This window comes from Anguilla rostrata, chromosome 1, assembly GCF_018555375.3.
Source record: "Anguilla rostrata isolate EN2019 chromosome 1, ASM1855537v3, whole genome shotgun sequence".
Classification (NCBI taxonomy): domain Eukaryota; kingdom Metazoa; phylum Chordata; class Actinopteri; order Anguilliformes; family Anguillidae; genus Anguilla; species Anguilla rostrata.
The window spans coordinates 48,576,834-48,597,216 of NC_057933.1; the positions used below are offsets into that span (position 1 = coordinate 48,576,834).

At 40.9% G+C, this 20,383-nt stretch overlaps 1 protein-coding gene across 2 annotated transcripts in view; it reads left to right on the forward strand.

Moving 5' to 3' along the window:
- Positions 1 to 20,383, forward strand: part of nacad (NAC alpha domain containing) — a 31,490-nt gene that overhangs the window by 8,540 nt on the left and 2,567 nt on the right. For both annotated transcript variants that reach the window (XM_064339549.1, XM_064339540.1), the window contains exons 2-5: positions 8,631 to 13,721; positions 16,979 to 17,278; positions 18,392 to 18,480; positions 19,853 to 19,936. In XM_064339549.1, the coding sequence (XP_064195619.1) occupies positions 8,633 to 13,721; positions 16,979 to 17,278; positions 18,392 to 18,480; positions 19,853 to 19,936 (5,562 nt within the window). In that variant the 5' untranslated portion in view covers positions 8,631 to 8,632. The remainder of the gene's footprint in view (positions 1 to 8,630; positions 13,722 to 16,978; positions 17,279 to 18,391; positions 18,481 to 19,852; positions 19,937 to 20,383) is intronic.

The window sequence follows — 20,383 nt, forward strand, 5'->3', positions numbered from 1 at the left end:
AGTGCCCAGCAACCACCTGAAATTAATTCATTTATTATTTAATTTACAATAGTTTATAATTATAATAATCATAATAATAATAATTAATATTATTGCACCAGCAGCAAGTAGCAAACGTACCAGCACATGCAAGCATATTTAGATGCTCATGTTGTTATTGCGCCTTGTGTAGTGTTCAAAAGCAGCAGATGACTATTGGCATGATTTTTGAGTGTGGCTGCGGGAACTTTAGGAGCTGCCGCAGTGGCTGCACTGATCCTGAAGGAGTGGGAAATTGTCACGGCTATGAGGCAGCCTTTCACATTGGCAGAGAAGACAGCGTTCAGCAAAGAACCAGGGGGACATGGCATTGCTGGCATCAGTCGTGAACAGAGGCTCATGAGGAACTGCATAGCGAAGATGAAATTGAATGCCTGAAAAGCTTTTGATGGAGAGAGTTGAATTTAATGAGATTGAAAGCAGACTCTAATTTGGTATGAAAGTGCATACTATGGGAATGTTAACCGGGAGAGTTGAAACAGAAATGGCAGCACAAACATTGGAGAGGAAGGACCATGCAGAGTCAAAGGGCTTTAATGTTGACTTCACTGTCCCTGACCTCAGGCAGTAAGTTGACAGAGAAAGGCTTAATACAGAATAATCTGACTGAAGGCTGGACAATTCAAACCACTGGGCCTGGCCTCTGGGCACACAGCATGGAGCTCCTGAAAATGTATTTGCTTTTAAATTTTCATTTCCACAAGATACACACATGCTTTCCTACAGCTTTCCCCTGTAATCCCCCCCCCCCCAAATTAACCTAACCTTTACACCTTGACAATGTTTTAAAAAACGAGGTGCCATTTCACTTACGTTTTCCTTCAAGAACAACAATGGCATGTGAACTTGGCCACATAAGGGCCTAACACGTCTTAGGACACTTCCACAGTATGGTTGGAAAATAGTATGGTGGTTTTTTTCATACTGTACTTCACATACTAAAAATACACACTAAACAGCAGTATGCTTAATAGACAGTACATATTTTGAGGATCATTAAGAGGCTAACATGTTGATATCATATTGTTTTCCAACAATACAAAACATGATTACACTGTATTATGGAGAACCTAAAGTTCACATAATGCTGATCCGATCGGATGTTTTGCAACTGAGCACTGTCTCTTCATCACACTTGCTGACTCCCTGTCAGCACAGTAAACAGTTTTCCTTTGAGGTCTGATAAGAGGCAGACTTCTGTGAACTGCCCTACATTAGCAACATTGATAGGCATCTAAAAACCAAGACATTGGGTGCAAACAACATTGGCTAGCAACAACCGGTTTGAAAGATATGAATAAAAGCCATCTTACAACAACTAGGCAAGGAGGATAAATAAATCCTGGTACATTCATTTTAAATAACCAAATTCTACTTAAGTACATAACGCTCTCTTCCATTGTCTGGCAGACCATATAGGCATATTAGCCTTGTTAACTGCAGGGTGGGTGCATGAGTTTAAAGTTTGGGCTGTAGATAATCTACGCAGCACTAACCAAACAACACAGGCATCACTTACTTTACACAGCAATAGCAGGATTTTGGTTTTGGAAAACTCCAAGGACCTGCACCTTGACAAAAGCAAAAGATGCCACCGAATAGGAACGCAGTGATGGATTATCCAACTGGTAGCCTACACCCAAACTCTCTGAGCAGCTATTCTTTGAGCAGTGATTATTGGAGAAATAATCCTTTGAGTGAAATCCTGTGAGCTGCAGCAAGCGTAGCATGCAATAAGCAGTGCAGATAATGAGCAGCGATTGGTTCTCTATGAGAACATGTAGTGATGTGTGTATGTGATTGGTTGAGTAGGAGAACATGTGGCTGCTGATGCCAACCAATGGTCGGCTGCAGCAAGAGTTCCCGAAATTGCTCTGCGCATTTCATATGCATTGCTCATGCTTGTAAATGACATTAAATTAAGCTACATTACATTCATGGACGTGCATCCACCTGAGTTGTGTGAGCAACAGTGCAAGGCCTGGCTAACAACATTCCCTGACCGGTGAGAGTAATTGCATCATCAATAATACACTAAGGGTCAGATGTACGTACAAAAAACTTGCAGGGCAAAATGTAGCCTGATAATGGTATGTTGGTGCGTACGCAGGCTGCATGAAATTAACATCTTATTGACAAAGGCTACAGCTAATTATGCAATCAGCGAATGTGACTGCCTACTAAAGCACATTTTGTGTATGAAGGAGAGCTTAATATGCGCAGTTCAAAAAACTCCTGTTCAGCGTGTTGAATATCTTCATTGGATGTGGGGAAATTGATGATCTTTTGGTAATATATGAGTGTATCAGCACAAAATACATACTGTAATATTCCAGCTATGGCAGCAATTGTTGTTTGAAATTATTCAGATGTGAGATGGTCTAATATTGCAAGAAGCTTGACTATTGCCAGGATAGAATGGGAATGTTTTGTGGGAGATTCTTGCTCATCTTTTCTTTTTCCTAGGAGTCATTATGGCTGTGTGTTTGTCACAGAAGTCACAGATGTCACTGATTCCAAGATTTTTGTCTCTTATTTTGACAATTCAATGCCTTCACCCATTTGAAGTGCTTTCTGTGATTTTTCATGAGTTTTGGATGGTAGCTATAAAGCAGCCTGTGGTCAGTTGTTGCAATAAAATCTTTCACGGACCCTATCAACAGTCTTGTTGCTGAGTGCTACTTGTCCTGTGGCTACGTTAATGTTCTCAGTGACAACAAGCACTCTATCAAAGACTCAGACCTCACAGTTTTAAGTGTAACAGCCTATCAATACATTTACTTATATTTTTACTAGCAGTAACTGCCCACTGATTTTGTTTTAAACTTCAAGCACTTGTTACTGTTGCTGCAGTTGTGAATGTTATTTAAATAATTGCTCACTGCTGTGCATGAGATATATTGGTAAATTTTATAAATTATTTTTTAAACACTCCATGATTTCTGCCACATTTATCCATTTTCCATGATTTTTAATAACTTTGCAGTGACTGCTGTATGACTTCATATTTTCAGTGACAAATACCAAGCCTTAATTATTTCATGGCTGCTCAAACCGTTTGTTGGTTTCTTCCTCAGGTAGTTGGAAAATGTGTGATTCTTGTTTTAAAGATTCTCTCAATTTACTTATGTTAAGTTAACTTATGCCAACCTAGAAGCATAAAACAAAAATGATTTCATTATACAGCAAATATAACACAATAAAGCATATTATAACAATCCTGAAATAAATAAATTCTTGAATTTAGAGATGCTGCCTGAAGATGCCTGACATGATGCTTCATGGGTCCTCCCATGAATGTAGTTATGCAGAGCGACTCATTTCGTCCAACCGAGTCTTCATCCAGATGAGGCCATGATTTTTCAACTGTGCTGCTACACCACTGCAGACAGCACATTGAATAATGCAGCTGCGAATGCACTCTTCTACTCAGCTGCTCAATTAGCTGATTAATAATCATCACTGCTATGGAAACCAAATCCCACTGCTATGGAAATACACCCAGCTAATTAGAAAAACAATAGAAACCACCCTCATTATGCTTCTTTTTTTTTTTTACTTATACAAAGGAAAGCAGAGAGCGTCACAGATACAGATGGGATCACAGTACAGAAAGTGGGTAATTGGACCCTCCCGAGAGGATTTGTACTGTATGTGGGCTGAGAAACGACCATCCTATAGACTGCGCCACAGTCTCCCCACAGTGCACGTTTGAGGCAGATACAGATCTTTACTGGCATGTAGAAGATGTTCTTAAGCAAAGTGACTTAGAATTAAAACGCAGGTGTAAAGATCAGCAAAGTTGAATAATTCCCTGAGGGGCAAAGTATAGTCCCAAGACAGACAGCAAATACAGGGCTGCAGACCTGATTGACAACTTGTCAACAATTCTTAATATTAAATCTACGTAATACAACAAATAACAACACTATTCTAATGAGCATTAAACAACCTTAACATACTAAAACAAGAGCTAGAATTGTATCTGCCTATGGGCTGTGTTTTTATGGATCACTTTACGTGGTGTATTCTCCATCTAGTGGCAAATCAAAGTTACTGCCATTACACTGAGGCACTCATTCAGCCAGCCAGTCAGTTACTGAGAGAATAAACTATTTTAATAGCTACTTAATCATAGCTAGATAAGTTATGTATTTACTTTAGAACAGTGGTTTGTGAAGAGATGTCCTAATTCAAGTGCAATGCATACACAATTTTGTTTCTTAGGCTACGTTTACATCACTGGTCTTGATTCCCATTTCGGCTTTTTTTTTACCCTTTTGGCTTTTTGTCACTTTTACCCCCACAATTGGGTCACTTTTACCTAAGGCTGCATTTACACCGCCTGGTAAAAGTGACCCATTTCCGATTTTTTTTTTTTTGATGTGGCACAGATCGGATTTGTATTATGAACATGTAGACGGGAAAGAAGCACATGGAATCGGATATTTTCAGATCTGTTTTTGGCCACGTACATATGTGGAAATGAATCCGATAGGAATGAGATATCTGCCAATGCGACTGTCATCTATCCATCCAGATCAGAATTTTCCCGGTTATTGTGATTTGCAAGTCATTCAAAATGTGATGTTGTCATACTTTTTTCGCAATTAAATTGTAAGAAAAACAAGCTTACACAGGGATCCCCTGGACTGACTTTGAGAACCCCTACTGTAGGTCTGTCTAGCTCAGTGAAGAAATAACTTGCATCTCGTAAGTGAGCAAGTGAGTAATTAGATTCTATGACTGAGCAATCTGTTCGGTGAATGAGTCAGTGAGCGAGCGATTCAGTGTATGTGTGAGTGAGTGAGAAAAAATTGTTTCCAGGGCTGTGGGAAAATTTAAATTTAGTAGTGGTTTCCCCCACTGTTTTCTATGTTATATGACTGAGAGTTGGAGTAACACTTGTTTAATGGAACAATCTTACAGCCTATCAACTTAGTGGAAACATGGAAACATCTATCAGCAATATTTAATAACTTCACACATTTCTTTGTGTGAATAATACTGCTCCGCTTCTGAGTCTCCTAATTTTACCCATAAATTATATATTATTTATAGGTCTGATGACCCTTTTATTTATTTCAGTTACATTCTGATGTAGTTTAAATGATAGATTCAACATTTAATAAATAAATGTGGCTAGCTCAGTCAGTCAAAGGTTGTAATTGTTTACTCATTTTTATTAATAGATTTTTAATAGGTTTTTATTCCTTTAAAACATTTTTTGTAAATGAGAAACATAAGACTTTAAATTATACATGATTATATTATTTGCCAACCAGCTGGTAATTTACCTAAACCTATTAGCCAGCTACTAACACAGATTATTAATTTTGTCATAAAACAATATGCTATCAACTAACAACTGAGAAAGAGACAAATGAGATTTACGGAACCGCCAATATCTTTGCCTGGATCATCCAGGCCCCAAACCGTCTCGTTATCATCTTCTCGCCAGAAAAAGAAAACGATAATGCAGATAAGTGTTTTCACCTACAGTATATAACTGAAATATAATAGTTTGAGTGTTATTTTGGCATGCGTAGGCTACTATAGCTACACCATTTGACATTGCTTGTTTTGATTCCAGTCTATGTAAAGAAATAATTAGCATGTCATTTACATGTTTATTCCTGATATCAAGAATTTCTTTTCAACTAGTTAAAATTAGAATTCTTGATATCAGGAATTTAATTTTAACAAGTAAAAATAAGACTTCCTGGTATGAAGAATTTAATTTTAACTGCTTATAATACAATTCTTGTTACAAAGAATTCCATGAAGTGAAAGGTTCCTTTTGAAATGAATGGGAAAAAACAATTTAATTGTAACTATTCAAAACTGAATTGTTGATATCAAGAATTCTAGCTAGTTAAAATATAATTATTGGTATTAAGAATTCTAATTATAACTAGTTAAAACTGAATTAAAAAACATTTGAATAAATGCTAAAACGGCTTGCCATAGTAGTCTGCGTTCTTGCACTTATTTGCGCACTGTCGGGAATAGACTACTTTCCTGTTATAGTGAAATGCCTTCCAGATATAGTTAAATTTACTCTTGCATACATATGTGAAATAGATGCATATATACATATATACATGCATGTTCAAACGTTTCACCTATGCACGCATGAGTGTTTTATATATGTCTATGCTTGTGTGTTTCATGTATGTACCTACAAGTGTTTCACCACTGTATATGCAAATATGTCACATGTGTATGTGTGAGTGTTTCATATATATATATATATATATATATATATGTATATATATATATAATGCTTCAGTTGTATGTGTGCAAATGTTTTGTAGGTATGTGCTGAGTAAACTGTAGTACATGTACTTTGCGAGTCTTCCCTGTATATTTGTGTGTATTGAATTGAATTGAATCATTGTATTTATATAGCAATTTTCCGAATGCTCAAAGTACTTTACAGTGATGAGTGGGAACTCACCCACCACCAATGTGTAGCACCCACCTGGGTGATGCACGGCAGCCATTTTGCCCCAGAACACTCACCACACATTAGCTAAGGTGAAGAGTGGGAGAACAATTTTTAGCCAATTAAATCAGGGGATGATTAGCTGGCAAGTTTTTTTTTTTGAAAGAGCCAGGGTGGGAATTTAGCCAGGACATCAGGTAACCCCCTACTCTTTGCGACTAGTGCCAAGGGGTCTTTAATGACCGCAGTGAGTCAGGACCTCGTTTTAACGTCTCAACCGAAAGATGGCATCTCCAACTGCAAGGGGGAGAGGCGGCATCCTATGACAGTGCCATTTTGAAAATCACTGAGCTCTTCAGTATGACCCATTCTACTGCCAGTGTTTTTCAATAGAGATTGCATGGCTGTATGCTTGATTTTATGCACTTATTAGCAATGGGTGTGCCTGAAATAGCAGAAACCACTAATTAGAAGGGATGTCCACATACTTTTGGAAATGTAGTGTATGTGCGAGAGTTTCACATATGAATTGATGTATTTTTCACTTGTGCATGTGTGAGTATTTCACATGTGAGTACACAGTAGTATATACATTACATTACTTTTATTTAGCAGACGCTTTTATCCAAAGCGACGTACACAAGTGCATTTCATGGTCATGGACAACATATACATGCAGTATGTGTGTTTCATACTTTAAAAACTGGTCTTGTCCTTTGGTGGACAGTGGACAAGAAAATTTTAATAAAAATATAGTAATATGTTGATAAATTACAATTTTATTTGTATTCTTTATGAACAAGAGTAAAAGAATCAGAAGAATACAGTCATGCTCTTCCATAAAACTGTGTAATATAACAGAGTAAATGGAAATAGTAAAATAAAGTAAATGATCTCTCCCACCTGGCCTTGGAATTAGATAGCTTGACTATTGCTTGGCTAACATTTTCATTTGCACAGATCAGAATTTGAATGCTCTTTTGTAAATCAAGAGTGGAGCTCATCATGAAATGAATGAAGGATCAACCAATAAAATATGTAGCAAGAGACATGGGGCTGGAGAACCAGGATTTAGGACACCCATACAATAATGGGCTATTGTGTGGGTGTGGTAAATTCTCTGTATTATATTAGATTACATTAGGAGAGTCACTGCAGCTGCCTCTGTGAACGGTGGCACCATTACAAGGGATGAATAAATAACACATTATGGGAAAGAGTTATTAGCCGCAACAAATTAGCCATTAAGTATAATAGGCTAATATAAAAGGCTAATGAGATGGGGTTATCAGTATAAATTTGAAATTTCCCACATATTGAAATTTTGTGAAGGACAAAAGTTCAGCTGCCTGACACTACAAGGGTCCAGTAGGATTATAACAAATAATCACTCAGGTAAAATTAAATTTGCCTATTCAGTACTTTGTCGATAAGGATTATAAATTTGAAGTTTATAAGTATGCTCAGTATTTAATGGCCAGTAAAGAGAAGGCAGAAAAGGTTGTATCTTTTTATTTGTTGTTTTCATTCTGTTAGATTCTTTTCAGCAGTATTTAGGGTCAAATCGAAGTGTGGGTAAAATATAGTTGGACTTCTAGAGAGAAAGGCCTTGAAATAGTCCAGCCATAAGCAAGAAAAACCATGGATGTGTTTTTCTGTATCTAGTTATTCTGTGTCTATTGTGAATGTTTTTGTGGCAAACAAAAATCATGTCATGATATGGTTTTTTTATTTAATTTAAAGACAAAAGGGAACAGACCAACGCAAAGCAATTACCTATTTTGACTCGGTTCTCTGTGGATTAGCTCATGTTTTACTGTGTAAATTTATTCACCAACTTTCACTACTGTGTGGCCACTCTTGTGATGGAATTGGTAAAGAATATTTTTGAATCTCACATTTACCTGATGTTATTATTATAGTTTTAGGCACATCATGGTCACAATGAAGGGAACATTCCAGTATAAACTATTACTTTTTTAAGTACTTCAAAAATTATTTTATAAGAAATGTAATTACTCATTAACCCTTTTAAATGGACTGAATGTAAAATGTATTCACAATAAGGCAAAACTTTCTCATATTGTTTTATTTAAATTGGTTGACTCATAAACCCCATCTTTCTGTCTGTTTTGTTTTATAGACATGACCAGACAAGCTTCCAGCTCTTCTGCCTCTACTCCCAGTGACTGTGCATCCACTCCCTCCCCTAGCACCCCATCACAGCTCTCCCCAGAATGCACCTCTCCATTTGGCCCACGGTTACCCATGGCCAAACACTACAGTTCAGCAAGACCCCAGCCAGAAGGGGCCAGCAGCGATGGAGGCTCAGACGGCCGACTTGGACGGCTCACTGGCAGGTTTGGTCGAGGGTCTTACAGGCATGGGGCCATCAAGATGGAAAGGATCAAGGTGCTGACAGGGACTGAAGTGGAGAGTGACTACAAGGAGCCAGAGGCCATGGACACAAGGGTGGTGATGGGCCAGGAGGCTCTTCTAAGGAATATGGAGATCCAGGGGGGGACACTTTTGCAGAAAAAAACTGGGCAGGAAGCCCACAGTCTGGAAAGCAAATCCGGGGTGCCATCCCCTGTCCTGGAGGAGGTTAAGATGGGATGTTCTGAGAAAGCAAAGCTGGACACCGGCCAAGAGGGTCCGTCTGTCATACACGATGAGTGCCTGACTACTAAAACGGAGCCAGAGAAAGATTCTGCACAGCTCCTCACCCATCCTGTCCTGGAACCCAAAGCAATGTTGGATATTGGACTGATTGACAGCTGCAGCTCCTTGGGAGGGGAAGAAGGGGAGGAGCTATCTCAGGGTGAAGTGCCTTCCTTGTCCTTTTCTGAGCCCTCCTGTATGGTCGACCCCCAACGAGTGGGGGTACCCTCAGGTATGGACCCAGACCTCTACTACACTGCTCCCTCCACTCCCATTAAGATGGCCTATTGCTCACACCTTAAGAACCAGTGGTACCCCAGCTCACAAAGTCCAGGACCAGGCTCCCCAACTGATGAGTCCTCTGACCTTCCTGAAAGTGAAGGTTTGTGCTCTCCCCCCACTTCCCCTTCAGGCTCGTACATCACAGCTGAGGGAGGCAGCTGGACCTCCTCCTACACATCCAGCACCTCTCCATCCTGCTCCCCAAACCTCATTGCTGAGGCAGAGCTGCAGGAGGCACCTGCTTGCTATGTTGAGTCCCTCTCCGAGATTGGGGATGAGCTTGGCGAGGACAGGAGCAGTGCCGAGAAGGACACATGCCTTTACAAGGCTGATGGTCTGGGGCTGTCAGAAACAGATGTTTCTTTTACAGAAGGCATCGATGCACCTAAGAGGGGGACCTGCCGACCCCACTGGGTAACCGAAGAAACGTCTCCCCAGAGGAGTAGCAGTGGGAGGAGCACTTCATCCCAGGAAGGAGGAGGTGAGTCTGAGGGGTCCCTGGAGCCGCTGGAGGAGCAAGAGGCTGTTGGGCTAACAGAATATGTGGATCCAGAGCAGGACGTGGAGCTAGATTTGAATGCCTGCGTCTCTGAACATTTTGCCACCCTGGATGCCCCCCTCAGCCCAGAGGAGGTAATTTCCCCAGACCTAGTGGCCTCATTCCCATTTGTTCATCGCCTGTCTGCAGCCGCAGACACAGGCAGCCTGACCCCAGCCACATGCTCCTCTGAAGTATCAGACACAGACAACAACAGCCTCTATGGTGAGATGGCCTCCTCTGCCCTGCTGTTCCCATCTCGAGAGGATAGCCAAGGTGGTGACATGATGATACCAGCCTCTATGCTTCCTTTGCATGCAAGTCTCATCTTCCAAGCTGACTCCATGGAGATTACATTGTTCCCCACAGAGGATGAACCCAGTAATGATGTGGATGCTTATGCAGCTGGAGAGGAGGAAGGGGACGTGGATGAAGATGAAGATGAAGAGGAGGTGGAGGAGGAGGAGGAAGAAGAGAAGGCAGAAGGAGTAGTGGAAGAAGAAGGGAAAGTTTTAGAGGACCTCAACGAAGAAGACACATCTGCGTCCTTCTTAAACTCTCTCTCTGAGACCTCCATTAATGAGGGCATAGATGAGTCCTTTGCCTTCCAGGATGACACAGAGGAATCAATTGATTCTGCCTCTTACAATGGCGAGGAAGATGAGAGGCTATACAGCACAGAGAGGCATGCTGAACTGGCTCAACAGTTTCCTGGGCCAGATGACCCAGCGGAACCTGCAGTTCCACAGCAGCAGGATTCCTCCAACTCAGGAAGTGGAAGTGAAAGTGAGATGGAGATCTCCTCTGAGTCGTCTGATGCAAATCATGGACCTAACAAGATTTCAACAGCTGACAATGTTAGCTCACCTGCAGTGAGTCCTCCTACACATCCAGCAGCACATACGAGTAAGGGTGAAACATCAGTTGTTACAGAAGAAGTCCGAATGCCTCAACAAGCTGAACTGGAGATCACTGAGAGGTGCACAGAACCTAAGGCTGGCATAGCACAGGAATCAGTTGATGAAACATTCATGCCACCTTCCCTGGAAGGTGCTTTGCAGCTGGCATTACCTGCCAGAGCAAATGAAGATCCAGTTACTGGGGAACTGATCAAACATTCTGAAGACAGTGCAAGCAAACTCTCCACTTGCCTGAGTGGAGCAGCCACAGCAACAGGGGGTGAGCATCCGGATCTTGTTGCAGAACTTGCAGATCAGAAAAATGGCAACAGCGTGGACAATGCCGACCCCTCACTGAGCCTAGATGAGACAGCCACCAATGATCTGAATAAAGGTGTACCACTGCTTTCACACCCCAAAGAAGACTGCTGCAACCCCAGCAACATACCCATCTCCACCAGCCCTGAGGCTTCCTCTGAGGTGCTGGAAAACTTGGCTGTCAAAACCACAGATGTCACAACCTTGGGATCATCTCTGAACCAGGATAACCTGGCTGAGGATCAGCCCTGCACAGATGACATAAACTTGTGCCCTCACAATGCACCATGTTCTGCCTATAGTGTGCTGGCCATTTCACCAAAGAAAGAAAACTCTGATACAAAGGCCTCAGAGGCTGAACCTTCTTCCAGAGATTGGGAATCAGAAGTGCCTCTGTCCTTGAGAGAATGTCATGGCTATGATTCAGAGAGCTTGCTGTTGTGCGAGATAGCTGGTCCATTGGGCACTGAAGCCACCGCCATTTGCCCCAACATTGCTTCGGGAGGTGGTGCCTTAGCGGACCAGGATGATAACATAAGCTGTGACAATTTGCTCTTGGAATCATCAGAAACAGAGGGAGGTATGCTTAAGTCCAATCTAACAAACTGGAAATCCATAGAAGAGATTTCAGAGGCAGGCGGAGGGGAGGATGGAAGCTCTCATTTTGCTGAGGATGAAGACAACAACCTTCAGGATCAGGATGATAGTCCAACTAGACAGCATGAAGAAGCAGGCACATGGAATGACTCAGAAAGTGCCGGTCCACTGTTAAGTTCCACAGGACCACCAAAATGTCTCCAGTTCAACATCCTTTCCGAAGCTGATAACAAGGTTACCAAAAATCGAAATCCAATTATGGAACAAGATTGTGTGAACATCCCTGAAGAATCTGTATCAAATGTATCTATAGTGGAGGAGATACCACATCATGAGGCCGCTGTTGTAAGCTCTGATGGGTTGCATAAGGAAGGTGTCACTCAACAAATTAAGAAACCACAGCCTGTATCCCCTGCAGATTTAAAAACAAATAGCAGTGCGCTAGAAGGAGCTAAGACCCAAATGGATAGTACACACAAGTCAAATGGTACGGCTTATGTTGAGGGGAAAACGTCTCCAACTGTAGACAAATCCCTCTGTAAGAATGAAACTGTAGCACAGAGTAAAGCTGGCGCCATTGGACACAAGGGTACAATTTCTTTACTAGGGGGATCTTTTGGCACATTCAACCCTAGAAAAACGTCCAACATCTCCAGGTCAGAAAGACCTCTGGTAAATAGTCCTTCACCAAGAAAAGATTCAGTGGTGAAAAGCCAGGACCAAGAGGCTGTATCAGAGGCAACAGTGTTGACAAGTGTAGAACTACACACTGATGTTAACACTGAGAAACAAACTGAGAACCACAAAGGTATAGCATTTGACAAACATACTGATGAACCAAAGACTATTGAAGCCTTTAAGGAACAAGAGTGGACAAAGACTAAGGAGGATTCTCATATGTCAAGGGAAGGGAACACTGAAGACGTTGAACTAACAGTCCCTCTAAAGGAGACAGTTATGGAAAGCTTGAAATTGGCAGTGAAAGGGCACAAACTGCCGGATGTTATGGAGGAGTCAACATTACCTGAGACAGAGAGGGAAGAAAAAGGGAAAGATGACAAATTGACTTGTCAGGGTGAGCAAGAAACCTCTGAAAATGCAACAGAGAGTTCTGTTGACAAAAAACCAAAGCAACCTGATGCACTTACAAGTCATTCTCCTATCACTGCAAACAAGACACTGAGAGAACAAGATTTTGTCTCAGAAAACTCCAAGGAAGAGGCTTCATCCGGAAAGAGCATCTGCAAGGTAATGTCACCTGAGAAGAGCCACATATCTGTGAATGAGGTTGTCTCAGAGGCGCAACACAATGTGGCAACTCAACAGTGGAAAGATGTAAGGCTGAGTCCATCTGTTGCATCAGATGAAAGTGTGAGTCAAGAGAATCAAGACCTTATCAACACCTTAAGTCCTGTTGTGTCAAAGCAAAGTGAAAATGAGCTGAATCAAGACAAAACTGCCACCCAAAGTCCAAGTCCCTCTGCTGCCTGTGAGGCTGAGAGCAAGCAGACTGTGTTAGTGAAGGAAGAGGTCCTTGACAGCAGCACTTTACAGAAAAGGCACCCAGCACGTAGTGCTGGAGACATCAATGACAACCACGTTGAAAGCAATCTGACGTCCAGTGCAGAGCAAAGCCAGTCCTACCCCCTGGGAGGCTCCATGAGTCCACCCAGTGAGGAGCTTTCCCTCCCCATCCAGGAGTCCCTGGCTGCAGTCAATCCCGCACAATCCCTTCCTGAGCCACCCACTAAACCAGACCCTATGCACAGCTGCACTGATATCCCTACACTCCTCACATCCCATAGCCTGTCACAGCCCCTCCAGGAGACTGCACCAGTGCCCGAGCAGCCACCCTCAGCACCAGTCCAGGATACACAGCATCAAGCAGACAGGCAACCTTCGCTGTCACTGAAGCAGCATGCACAGGAGAAGCTGAGAGGTGTGGTTCCTATACATGTATTGTAAATTTTATTGTTATTGTTGTTGTTGTTTTTCAGCAATGCTAATGCTTCTTTCTGCTTGTTTGCTTTTATTTTCCATGCTTCAGGGCAGCTTCCAAGGCATGACACGATTACAATATTGATTGCTTTGTACTATTATACTAGTATCTTATAATTTTTCAAGTAAAATACACATATAGGCTATACAGAATATATTTGTATTCAGAATGTATTTATTTTGCACCATTTTCAATAGGCTTATGAAGAGCCAGTATGAGGCCTGGTGCTGATGAATAAGAAGGAATGATATTTATATGGATTTGGGAATAATCAGAATATATGATTTCTTAATCTGAATATTTTATCATTTTTATACTTGTGCACATATGCACTATTTGAATAATTTGTCAAACTTTTTTTTTCCAATTTGACGCCCAATTTGTCATGGGGCTGAAGGTGTCCAGTTCCCACCGTAATTTTGAATGTCCAATTATCTGCAACCACAGCTATGTTCATGAGTAAACCCCAAGATTATGGTTCTCCTCAGATACAGGTGGTGTCACCTCTGCTTCCTTTCACATCACAGACTACAGGCAAGTTTACACAGAGTGGAGGAAAAAGGACGAGCAGGGTTCACTAGAGAGTGATGAAATGCTGACCCTTAAGCAACTGAACCCCTACCATAGCCTGGGTAATCAGAAATAGCCTGCTGCCCACCTGCGCTAGAAATTACCTCTCCGCATTTTATCCTTCTTGCAAATCTCAATACCTGCCAATGGTCTTATGTATTCAACACAAGACAGGATAACATATGAGAAACAACACCAGCACACCCCCCCCCCCCTCCCCCACAAACTACTCCCCACCCACACCCCCCTCCAAACATCTATCCCTGGACCAACAACACAGTGTGATGGGCAGTGCAGTGCATCATCCATCACACTGTGTCTGTTTGTGTGACTGATTGTCACGCAGATCAACTCCATACCGTGTATGGAGCACCCAATAAATGCCCAAAGCCTTAACTATTTTTTTGAGGAAAGGCAATCAAGGTGTGCACCAATTTATTTATGGTATGAATGACACGAATGACAGCAGGGTGCACTAATAATTTAAAAGTAGCCTCAGCTAAATGATGTTGAGGAGGAAAGTGACGATAAAGAAGTAGAATGTAGGTACATGCTTTTCAGATTTTTCATTAAATATGGGATAGAAGATGTAGCTACATTACCATTACTATAGCTTTCAGGCACTCAGCAGCAGGGTTACTGTCCTTTAAGCTTGTATTGTAGGCTAATTAAACAAAGAAAGGCATGTATTTGATCCCACATGCACTAGCGTCTGGGGGCCACCTCACACTTCTGATATACAGTACTGTGAAAAAGTCTTAGGCACCCTAGGTTTTTAAATATAATATACAGTATATATTTGGTCTTAGATGTTTATTTTTTGTTTTCTGCCTTAGTGTGTCAGTAGAAAAGCTGTACAGCATTGTTTTACAGGTGCCTAAGACTTTTGCACAGTACCGTAATTCAGGCGCACCTACTGTTGCCCTATTGGGGCTACTGGTCACAGTCGGCACTGGCACAGTCCGGATTCAGTCGGCTCATTGATGCACCACACCACGGTGCCTTGACTGAATGAATCACCCAACCGCCAAATGTCAAATTTATTTTTATCTGGTACAATAGATTTCTTTTAATCTTCGAAGTGACTAAAATTATGATTTCAGTGATTTCACGTTTTAATTGACAAAACCAGATGTACATACTGTACACAAATGATAACAAGCAGAATGTGCCTGGAATGTGCTCATAACAAAGCTTCTCATAATGGGCTTGCTCTTTGTCCATGAAGAAGTTAGCAATTGGCTGTGGTATTAACACACTTTTAAAAAGGAAAGAAATGGGACAATCTGATTGGCGATAGTGAAACATCCCATCACACCCACAGTTAATTTATTCCAATCGAACCAGCCTCTTTTACAACTACACTATAATTGTAGTAATGTTTGGTGCCCCAAAATTACCAAAATTCAGTTGGACCTGCCTTAATTTGCCAGTGCCTTAAGTTTGTCACTAGCATTTGACAATTGCACCTTGACTTAAAATTGGGCCATATATTTCTTAATTGCCTTATTATTCCTAACTTTATTCTAATTTTATTAATTTACCAACTTAGAGAAAGATTGCTTGGAATCAATATTTTCTTATGAATGTGGAATTTCCCTTATCATTATCAGTGATGGTAGGCTACTAAATACCATATGCCATTCTCCATGCCATCTTTCTTAAAGTAAGCCATAATATCACTGCCTTGAAATTCTATGATGTGCTCAGTTTTTCAGTTTTTTTTCTTCTAAATACTGAACATCAGGCCAAAATATTCTACTGTAAATACAAAGATTAAAATACAAGTTTTTTTTCCAGCCTACAGAAGTCACAAGAATATTCTAAATTCAACCTGAATTGTTCTAAAACATATTTAGTAGGATATATTCTTTGCGATATCTTCATAGACACACTTATCATATGTTATTATCAACACAATATTTGTTGGGTAGTCGAGTTTTGTGCCAGTTCAGATCAACTAAAATTTAAGATCAAAAAATCTTCCGAGGGGAGAAATAAATTTCAGTAATCATTTTTCTAATTTCTTTATTACCATATTATAAGTTTCTTTACAAAACCAGAATTTACAAGTTCACTGGAGGATCTCGCCCTATAATAGCCCAACTATTAGCCCTATGATGGGTAATAGCTTGCCCAGAGTTATTTGTCTAATTAGTCATGCTACAGTCTTTTCAAGTGATATCACTTGTGGTGTAATAACACAATTCCATTTCTAAATGTTAGCATACTCATGTTGGCTTATATATTATTATTTTACAATGCAATGCACTGTGCTTTTAATGAAACAGGTTTGATGCATGTTATTTGCGATTAAACATTAAGTTTCAGTGTACACATTGTAGGCTATATTATTTTAATGTCAGACTTATTCTACTCATGGTAGGTAATATTTGTAACTGGCAGAAACTATCAGATCATTTTTATTTCATGCCATGCACATCCCTATATGGACTGTTTTTAATAAGGGATTTCTTTCCCATCCAGAGGATTTGTGCCTCACTGATTTCATAGTTGTGTATGTGTGGTTATTGCTGTGTCATTGTGAAAGGAAATATGCTTCCGGCCTTGACCAATTGTTTTTGTTTCTCAAACAGAATTAATGTTACATTGACATTTTCTTGCAGGAGGCACAGAAGAGGAGGCTGAGACCAGTAGCACAGAGTCACCACGCGGGCCGCCGACCCGGTCCGGAGAAGTTTCAGGGCCCAAGGGTGGCCGCCAAAGGGGTTCCTTGCACACCGAATCCAGCTCCTCCAGCGAGAGAGAGACTCCTTCTTCGCCCGCACAGGTTCTCAGCCCCACTCCCCATACCTCTGTGTGTGCGGAGCCACGCCCACCTGAGAGACAGGAGCCCCTCAGCCAAAGCCCCGTCTCTTACCGTCACAAAGCAGCACCTGAGGTGGATTTATCCTTCAAAAACAAGGGTATGTGTGTATGAGATATTGTGTATCTTCATGTGGGTGTACATATTGTGTGTGTGAGCTTTTCGGTTTGAGTGCATGTTTGTGTTGGTCTGGGTGTATGTATGCATGCCTGTGTGTGTGTGTGTGCAAGCATGTGTGCGTAGTTTGCTAGTGAGAAGCAAATAGCAAAAAAGTAATACATTCACATGTGAATTAGTAATACAGCATTTTGATTAAGTGAATTATTCAAATCGATCCCCTTTAAGATTATAAGCCTCTACCTATACATCCTTTTGATAATAAATGAATTATAGATTAATTATTTTGACACAAATGAGAAAAAGGGATTATTCAAGATGAACAGGGGTTCAGGACAAACTTCAAGATCTGAGATTCATTTTCAAACTATGGAAACCTTTCAGGGTCTGAGGGAATGCACATAAAGAAAATTTCCATTCTGTAAAAAGTGATTAATCTTCATACGGATACGCCCCCACAAGGGATAGTTTGTATACACTGTTCCTCTGCTTCAAGGAACACAGTGACCTTTCTCAACAGTACAAAAAAAAAACTAAAGATCGCACAGTGGTCCATTTGGTAAATCATGGATTGAATGGTTTTTATATTTCATCATCAAAATACATAATGCACAAGCAGAATGCTAACATTTGCGATTTGTGCTGGAGTATATTTGGTGGCTGATGTCATTTGGTCAAAAATTCAAAGAGCACCCATCAACTACTGGGACAGACTGACAAAGAAAAATCAATCATGCAGCTCATATTTTCAAAGCAGTATTACAGAGGGAAAGCTGACCTTTAAAGACAATATAAGCTATTTCTTTTGAAGTTCTTCACCTTTAAGCTGTTCTTGCTAGGGGCATATTGATTTGAATAAACTCTTGCTGTGTTGTTGCATGTGGTGAGTGTTTTTTTTTGTGCTTGTGTATGTGTCTGCGTGTGTGTGTGCGCGTGAGCTTGTGTGTGTGCACGTGTGTGTGTGTGTGTGTGTGTTTGCGTGTGATGGAAAAACAGTAGAGGAGTACACTTTTTTCCCCCTCTTTCTCTTTTTGAGCATGTTTGACACAAAAAATGTCTTCATTTTGTATTGTGTGTGTATTATGTACCTCCACAGTGGGTTCCTGCAATGAGTCAGACAGCGATGGCTCTGTGCCGGAGTTGGAGGAACCAGAGAGTCCGTTGCTGAGGGCCACAGACACACAGGTGAGTGGGAGACAGCAAGAAGAAGCAGGCAGGAAGTAAAAACAGCGCAGAGAATGTAGCGCATGATGTGAGTTCTAGTCTCCTGCCCACTCCGCACAGCGCTGGGACATAAGCGGGGTGGAGCCAGGATGTCTGCATGGATTGAGTGCTGTGACCTCATGTTGTCTCCCGGGTTTTTGGTTGTGCAGGCAGTTGACTGACCACCTGTAGTGCATGTGTGTCAAGTTTTGTAGTGATATCTTAAAGAACATGGGCATCACATGCTACTGTCTCCACATCATTTACATTGAAATAATTAGGAATGGATCCTGTATTTTCACCACTTGAGCTTTCATGCAGATCAGCATATCTTACTGCTGAATTAGCTTGTTAGTGATGAATGGCACTAAAAAAACACTAAAAAGCCCCTTATTTAAATTAGCTAAATGCTACTCATGCTTACAAAATGCTAATTGCTACAGTTAGAGTTATTGCATGGACGTCCTATACCTCAGGAGGACGTCCTATTCCTATATTATCAGCAGCACAGGTTCAGATGTAGAGCTTCTACCCTGAGGTGTTGGCTGCAAGTCCAGCAATAGCGTATGCTTTTTAATTTTTTTAAATTATTATTATTCTTTTCAGCTGTGGCATGACACTGCAAAACTGTCAGCATGATTACAGGAATATTTTTTTTGTTTGTTTTGTGCAAAATGTCATCCTTAAATACCTTGCTCAGGCACATTAATTGCTGCTTGCAACTATATTCATTTTTATTTATCTTCATAGTTTTCGAGAGACTAGCTGGTATATGTCCTGATACAGCAATAATAGTGTTGTTTTAGTCATTCTAGCTTAGTGTGGGCACAGTTTTTGCCAGGAGGCCACATTAGTGCAACTCATTCATCAACTCACCTACCACAAACGAACATGCCACATTTCAATTTAGAATTGTTGTCTGCTCGAAATAAGGTTTTTAATGAAGAATAAACAAATGAAGATTTAAGCCGTCTGCCTCCCACCTCTGTAGCTAGTCTCATTAAGGGCACAGAGCCACTCACGTGACTACTGCCATTGAAGGGGCTGGTGAAATGCTGCCATATGTAGTTGTGGAATTTTACTGTGAGTTCGACTGAAATGACCAATATTTGCTATTTTGTCGTTGATGGTTTGTATATATATAAATATAAACTTATTTTGAGCCAGAAATTTAGCCTGCAAGCTGCGCAATGATGACCATTGTTGTAGAATATTCATTTGAATATTAAAATGTTGATGCACTGTTAAAATGGCTTCCTTTCATCCTTATTAAATCTCTCTCTCTCTCTCTCTCTCTCTCTCTCTCTCTTTCTCTCTCACACGCGTGTGGACATTCTCTTTTCTGCTTCTCCAGTCTCAGCTGTCTCACTCAGCGCCCCCTGGTGATGAGTCCATGAACAAAGCGAAGCAGAGCCGCAGTGAGAAGAAAGCACGGAAGGTAAGAACCAGCTAGCCGAACCCAGAGAGATTCAGCAGACTGGGTTAATCCAGCGTAGACCTTAAACCAACAGTTACGGATTCAATGAAAATGTACAAAGTAAAATCTGAGATTATTATTGTGTTTATTAGTAATTGTGTGAAGCCAGTCTCAACTGGTTCATTGCAACAACCGGTATCATCTTAAAACCAGTTAAGCTGTGTCTCAGGCCCAGTCTAATAGGCACCTCAGTAGCACAAAGCCACTGTCTCCCTATTTAATTTATGTTGCTATTTTTTAAAAACAAAATGCAGACCTGACAGCCTTTATGTATACTGTGTACTGTGTATGCATTTTGAGGTCATCTTACACAACTTTATTTATGTAGCACTTTTCATACAATGGTCTGCAGTACAAAGTGCTTCACAGAAGAGCATAATCACTTAACATTATCACTTCATATAGACC